The sequence below is a fragment of the Penaeus vannamei genome, chromosome 7, assembly GCF_042767895.1.
Source record: "Penaeus vannamei isolate JL-2024 chromosome 7, ASM4276789v1, whole genome shotgun sequence".
NCBI lineage: Eukaryota > Metazoa > Arthropoda > Malacostraca > Decapoda > Penaeidae > Penaeus > Penaeus vannamei.
The window spans coordinates 11,248,511-11,256,010 of record NC_091555.1 but is presented as its reverse complement, the minus strand read 5'-3'; the positions used below and the strand labels follow the sequence as shown (position 1 = coordinate 11,256,010).

The 7,500-nt window shown below is 53.0% G+C and overlaps 1 protein-coding gene across 1 annotated transcript in view; it reads left to right on the top strand.

The window, feature by feature from the left end:
• The window catches only part of LOC113807986 (uncharacterized), a 159,330-nt gene that overhangs the window by 145,447 nt on the left and 6,383 nt on the right, over nucleotides 1-7,500 (top strand). Inside the window, exon 2 of the mRNA XM_070123507.1 lies at nucleotides 4,201-7,500. This exon is cut by the window's right edge and continues 239 nt beyond it. Coding sequence (XP_069979608.1) covers nucleotides 4,201-7,500 — 3,300 coding nt within the window. The remainder of the gene's footprint in view (nucleotides 1-4,200) is intronic.

Below are 7,500 nucleotides of genomic sequence, written 5' to 3'. Positions count from 1 at the left end.
CGCATTAAAACATATAGTGATGCCATCCTTTATTTAGGGTTACGCGGTTGCACGGACAACACATTCTCTCTCTCTGTGCGTGTGTGGGTGCGTGCGTGCGTGTGTGTGTGTGTGTGTGTGTGTGTGTGTGTGTGTGTGTGTGTGTGTGTGTGTGTGTGTGTGTGTGTGTGTGTGTGTGTGTGTGTGTGTGTGTGTGATATATATATATATATATATATATATATATATATATATATATATAGAGAGAGAGAGAGAGAGAGAGAGAGAGAGAGAGAGAGAGAGAGAGAGAGAGAGAGAGAGAGCATGCGAGTGTGAGTATAAGTGAGTGAGTGTGTATGAGTGTGAGAGTGAGTGTGTGTGTTTGTGTTTATGTGCGTGTCTCTGTGTGTGCGTCCCCAAGAGATGCCGCAGTGAGTCACAGAGGGTGGAAGGTCGCCGCAACCCCCATAGTTGGGGTCGAGCGCGTCCTTGACCCAGCCTCCTCCCGCCTACGAGGGAAAGGGAGGCGGTCTCCGCAGTAGAATTCCCTCGTCTGCTCCGTGTCGCCATGGCCGTCCTTCTGACTCGTTTGGCGAAGACTTCCGCCCTAAGAGCTGTGCATGAGCGCCACGGCCACGGCTCCGAGGGGCATACTTTTCGAAGCCGTGATAGCATGCCTCACGGAGGCTCTCCCGCGACGCGGCGCACTCCTAGCAGCAGCAGCCGTAAAACCGTCGCTTTTAGGAGCAGCTGTCAGTAGATTTTTGAAAAACAGCTTCCGTTAAAATGCTGGCGAGATGAACAGCTGCCGTAACATCTTGAGAACATCTTTTCGGAACAATAGAAACGTTATAAATGTTCCCACGTTCGCCACATGATGATAAGTGACGAAATTTATTAGAAACTATTCTTTACAAGTCCAAGTAATTTCAAAGCCCATGGAAGCCTGTATTATTTCCGCCTCCTTTCCCAATGTCTGCATCAACCCAGGACGACGTTAGATACGTTTTCTGCACATTTAGAAGCATTCCGGCCACTCGAAGTCGCAAAGACGCTTCTCAGTCCAAGCACGAACAACAGACCAGGAATGTCAGGTTGGCACAGCCACCCTCAGGCAGATCCTTCTCGTGGCTCTGGGTCGCCATGCGAGATAGGATTGACCCACCGGCTAGGAATCCACCTGCCAGGAACCCACCGATTAGGAACCCACCGGTTAGGAACCCACCGGCTAGGAACCCACCGGCCAGGAAGCCTCTCGGTCCGATCTTTGAGGAAAAAAGGAAACGCATCTCCAAGAATCCCGATTCCTCAAAGGTTCTGTCGAGAACGCTTACCGCCAATCCTATCTGGTTGTGTGGTGATTGATTTTTCCTCCTTGCAAGATCCCAGCAGCGAGATTGCATGAACTGTGCATGGCTTCTGACTCGGGGGGGGGGATTGTAAAAGGGGAACGGGGAGAGAGGAGAAGAGAAGGGAAGGGAAGGGGGAAAGAGGAGGGAGGGGGAGGAGAAGAGAAGGGGAGGGGGTAAAGATGGGGGGGGCGATAGTAATGAGGTGCGAGTGGCAGTAATGAGTGAGAGTAGCCTTGGGTTCCCGACTCGTATCGCCGTAATGGTCTTTTATCCATGGGATGACATTGACTCGTCGTGCCAGAAGCTCCGTCGACTGACTGGCACCAAAAAAGGTTCTTTCTTTTTGCCAAGTTGTTGCCACATCGCAAATCTTGTGGCGTCGTGCGGGATTAAGCTCTTCGGGGTTTACGACGTTAGTTGACGTCTTTGGCCCCGGGCGAAGGGAGGCCACGCGGATTTGGCATGGTGTGAAATGTTTATTTCGTTGCCTCGGAAAATTTTAAACTAGAATGTAATGATTTTACATGTTTCTTCCACACGTATGCACACGCTCGCGCGCGCGCGCGCGCACAGACACCCACACCCACTACACTACACACACACACACAAATACAAACACATTCACACGTGCACACGTACTCGCACACGCACACACGCAAACGCACATGCACACACACACGCGCGGGCACCCACGCAGGCATACACGCACGCACATACAAAAAAACACGCCCCCACTGCACCTTTTGCTATTCCGCCTGTCATCCCGCGCCATCCGACTCTGTTTTTGCGAGGACCCTCATTAAGGTCGACGTTTTGTGCGCACAGCGGTTGGACGTTTCGAAAAGACTTTCCTAGTGGGAATCTCCAGCGACATGAAGTGAGGTTCTGAGGCCGCGGAGGCTCGCCGGCAGAGTCTGGCCTCGGGCGCGTCGGAACGAAGGTTCGACGCGGGGCTGGCGCAACCAAGGTCCTCATCGCCCTCGGCTGCAGCTCCCCCAACACCGGCGCAAAGGAAAGGCGAGAGAAAGCGGCTCCTGTTGCAGCCTCGACGCGGCAAAGGGAGAAAGGAAAAGGACGAGGCAGCGCCATGGCCGCGCGGAGCCCCCTCGCCGCTCGGGCCAGGGATGCTGCCGCGGATGATGCCTCTGGTGACGGAGATGAATCTTTATGCTAATGGCGATTGCGCAACCGCGTGTTTGCTCTCACAGCGTGGGTCCGGAGAGAGAGAGAGACGTCCAGACTCAGACTGAGAAGGACGTTGGTTTTAAACGAGAAGAATCCACAAAAGATTCGCAGAACAAAGGGCGCAGAGAAGGAAGACGAGAGAAGATAAGGAGGGAAGAGAAAGCGTGACAGCATCATGCAAGTGACGGCGCTGCGGTCGTGGGAGAGGGGCTGCTGCAGCAAGAACGGATGGGGGAAACTGACGTCACATTCATTGGGCGAAGAAACCAGGAGACAAGAAGTGACGTCCAAGGCCACAGATCAGACAGGACGCCCCCTACTTTCCCATATGTGCCCCTCCCCCTCTCACATCTCTCCCTCCCCTGCCTCTCACATTTTCCCCTCCTCCTCCTCTCACACCCCTCCCTTCTCCATCTCCTTTCGCATCTCTCCCTCCTTCGCCTATTACTCCTCTCTTTCCTCCCCCTCTCACATCTCTCCCTCCTTTGCCTCTCGCATCTCTCCCCCGTCCTCCCCCTCTCACATCTCCCCATCCTCCCCCTTTCTCACCTTTCCCTCCGCCTCTCCCATCTGCCACCCCCCCTCCCCTCCCCCACCGCATATCCCTCGACGGAAAGGGTGCGCGGGAAGGGCATCAGCAACAGAGCCTTTTAACCACCATCCACTGAAAGGAACAGATGAGGTCGAGGAGAGATCGAAGTAAAGGGAAATCCCATGTCGAGTATCCCTGCAGTTTCAGTGTTGCAAAAGCTCATTATGATGGTTAAGTCATCGCCGAATTGAAGGAGGCAGAGAGGGGGCGGGAGAGGCTAGGAGGGAGGAGCCTGAGAGGGTATGCGAACAATATGGACAGACTGAGGTCACAGTGGGTCAGCGGGGTCAAGCGGAGGTGTATGGGCAATACGTAACCTCCCGCTATGACCTCGGATTGTGAATGCCAAATAGGAATTAATTTCGTAATATAACGAGTGTCCTAAGTGTAAGGAAACCTAGACACGCGGGCGCCTAAAGCTACCTTGATAAGAAGTATGTGTCTGGAAAATAAAAAGTCGCAGGATGGGTATATTCCCGGAAGACCTTTTCGCCGAAAATGACTTTGGAATGATGCGACTCTCCCCGCCCTCCCCACGCTTCCCAGCCCCTTCCACCGGCCTTTCTCGCACACCTTTCATGTCCTTGCCCTTTCCTTTGCCTACGCAACCGAAGCTCTTCAAGACGATGTACCTTCTTGCTGTGTGTGATGCTGATTAACGCTTATTGTCTGGCTCATCAGGGTGCCTAATGGGGGGGGGGGGTCTTCAGTGCTCACACGCCTTTCACTCGATCGTGACGCCGACGCGGGCCAACGCGTGTCCCTTTAGCCATCACTCGATGGGAGAGAATGAGAGAGAAAGAGAGAGGAGATGGAGATAAGATGCATTTCGAGGGTTAACGAAGGTCGCGACCCGTGGCGCGCTAAGCGGGCGTGATGCGCAACTCGTCCCTGAGGAAGTCCGCGATCGGCCTCTTCAGCACCCGTGAGAAAGTCCCGGTGGGAAAGGCAAAAAATGGCAGGCTCGGTGCTTGCGATGCTCTTCGTAGGCGAATCTCGTATAATTGACACCAGCGTTTGCACGCACAGGGAAGAAAGTAGGACTGTCTTTATTGTTTGTGGTTCCATGCTAACACTTTGCTTCTCCCACAGGCACGTGTGATGGCAGGCGCGGCGGCCGGTCCCCGGGAGTACGGCGGGGCAGTGGCGTGGCCGCGGCTCGTTACGTCACGTCCAACGGCCTGTCGGAGGCGGAGCAGGCGCCGTCGTTGGACTACGTGACGCTGCTGGAGGAGATGAGCGGCGACTTCGGCGTCCGGTCCGACGTGGTGGAGGCGGCGACTCGAGAGCCCGAGTACCACGGCGCCGAGACCCTGGTTGTGCCGCTGTACATCCCCGAGGGCGCCGTGCCGATCAACCTGGCCAGGATTGCGCGCTCGGGCAGCCCTGATTCTGTTGTCGAGCTCGTCGACATGAAGGTCTCGCCGTCTGCGGATTCGGTCCTCATCCGACGCCTTGGGCCAGCCAGCGGGCCCAGGACGCGCCCCAGGCGCCCCCCTCAGAGGACGCGCGTCTCCCGCCTGCCCTCCATTCGCAGGTCGGATCTGACGAGCCAACGGCCAGTAACGCTGCCCACGGCAGTCCCGGGCCCTCTGCTGGCGCGCTTCGGGCAGCGCTTGACGTCGCCGAAAGCGGCTCCCCTCATAGCCGTCCGCCGCACGCCCCTCACACAGGGGGTCTCGGACAGGACGGCGGAAGACAGCGAGGAAGAGGAAGAGAACAAGCGCGCTAAGAAGAACGAACTTAGCAAGGACTCACAGTTTCACCATCACCCACCAAGCGGCGCTGCTGAAAACACGAGTTCTTCTGCTTCACCAACGGAGCCTCCCATCACGACGCTCAGACCCGCGAGTCCCGCCACGAGTTCTTACACCACGGAGCCTGCCACGTCATCTGCCGCCACCACTTCTACTACTACTACAACTGGCACTACTACTACTACTACTACCACTACCACTACTGATGCGTCTCCCAGACCATCAACGGAAATAGCTGATGTGGCTATCACCCCGGGTACGTCTGCAAGATCTCCCACGACCACAACAACCCAGGCGACTCCTTCATCGACAGAAGAAAATTCCTCGCCTTGGGACCGCTCAGCACTTTTCCCTTCCCGCCCTGTAGAGTCTTTTCTGAAGAAACAGAAGCAGGATACCACTACAGAGGAACCACCGTCAACAACTACTACTACTACTACAACTACTTCCACGACAGCCACACCCCGTAGGACAGGCCACTTTAGATTTCGTCCAAGGTTTAACAGACAGAAGGCAACCATCACCACCACATCAGCCACCAGTACAGATTCTAATACCACTTCAACATCCACGACTCCTTCAACTACCTCAGTGACACCTACTCACAAGACTTCCCTGCCTGACAGAAGTAGAATTGTCTTAACAAAGAGACCTGCATCCACAACTGAAATGCCTGATGTAACATCACCATCATCAACAACAACAACTACAACTACAACTGCTACAACAACTACTAGTATTCCCATAAGCACCACTACAAAATCTCCACCAGTAACTACAAGGAGACCTCCTCTTTTGCTTGCAACGAAAAGACCTACCACGACTACCACAGTGTCAACCACAACAGATTCTACAACTTCAACGACTCTTACCGCACCAGCTGAAACCACCAGGAGGATTCCATTTGTCATCCGGAAACCAGGTGATGCACTGACTCCAGTGAGGAAGATGCCGAGTGTCAAGGAAGTACTTGGGAGCACTGAAGATCAAGAGCAGCACGAGGAGAAGGCAGCAGACATAAGAGAAAACAGCACAAATGCCCATGTTCCTAACCTGGAAGTCACAACTAAAGATAACATATCAATTGAAGAGGCAGTCAGCCAAACGCACATCAGTGAAGAGGAAGACTTGATGTCTGAAAAGGAAGATGTAGAAACAGAACTCGAAAGTGAGCCCCCTGTAACACCTTCGAGAAAGGATCTAAGGTGGTCTCGCCCTCTGCCACAGAATCCCAACTCAAAGGTCAGAGGTGAAGGAAGGCCGAATGGTCCCCCCAGAAGAAGACGACCTCGTCCTCGAACAACTTCCCTGCCACCTGTGACTCGGGCTAGCGATTATTTCAAGGTTCCTGCTGAGTTTGTTGCAGTTAGCACAGCAACTGAAGCGACAGGAATGCCTTCAAGTAATGCCTCATTAACACCTAACTACAACGCATCAACATCACACCCAATAGCAGCTGGGGCAACTGAGAAATCTCCAGAAGAAGTTGTAATTGAGAGCTTAACAGAAATCATGAAGGAAGCCACCACCAACAACAAGAGCAAAGACAAGTTTTCCACTATTGCTGGGAACCTCGAGGCCCTGAACAAGCAGTTGGCTGAGCAAGGGATTCATATCATCCATGCTGAGATAGATGGCGTTCGGATTAAACTGGACAATCGTACCCTAGTTCGACCCACTACTTCATATCCAGAACCAACAACATTCCGACCTTCTACAGAATTTAAAGTTTCCTCATTATCTGACTTCCTTTCAACCACAGAAGATCCCTCAACTAATCTGTTTTCACCGCCAGTAGAGAATCCAGACACTGATGAATCAGAGGAAGATATAGAAAAGCAGATATATACATCAGTTAAGTCTTCCTTCTCTATCCATACATCCAAGCCCACGGATGTGGAAGATGAGACTGATAGTGCTAATGAGGTTCAAAGTACTACAAATGATTCAAGTTTCACGACGCTGAAGCCAACAGAGCTAAAGAAATTCTCAGACAAGCCATTGCGAGGAGACTCTTTCGGACCTGCTCTCTCAACCTCTTTCGTGCCAGAGGAAGTGCTGAAAGACAATAGAACGAGGCAGGAAGAAACACCTTTCGTAGCAGAGACTGTACCAGTTCAGACAAGTACATCTAGTGATGTCAGAGAGAAGGATGGTGAAGGACACACACCGCTGTCATCGTTTGTGATCTCGGCCACCTCCACTGTCCCTGCAAGTGTTACCACTCGAACAAGATCAACGACTGTGCCTGTGACCACACACATACCCATATTCAGATCTTCCAGTTTTAATCCGAAAGTTACAACATCAGCAGTATATCCGATTGACGAGGCTTCCGTTAGCGAGATTACAGACGAAGAACATGTAACAGATGCACAGGATCTAGCACCTAACTTGCATCCTACGTCGCACCATCGTCCTGTTTCACTGCCAACACAGCCAGAGTTGAGTACTGAACATGAGGTTCCCATGACACCAAGGGATCCCTCGATTGCAATTGTTATTGAAGAGAAAGTGAACAGAAGCACGACATCCTTCGTGTTCAGGGGCAGGAGCACAACTCGACGTCCAATCATCGAAACCATCTCCAATACAAGGGGAGTCCAAGAGCCTCCTGCCCCAGGTTCTGTCACGG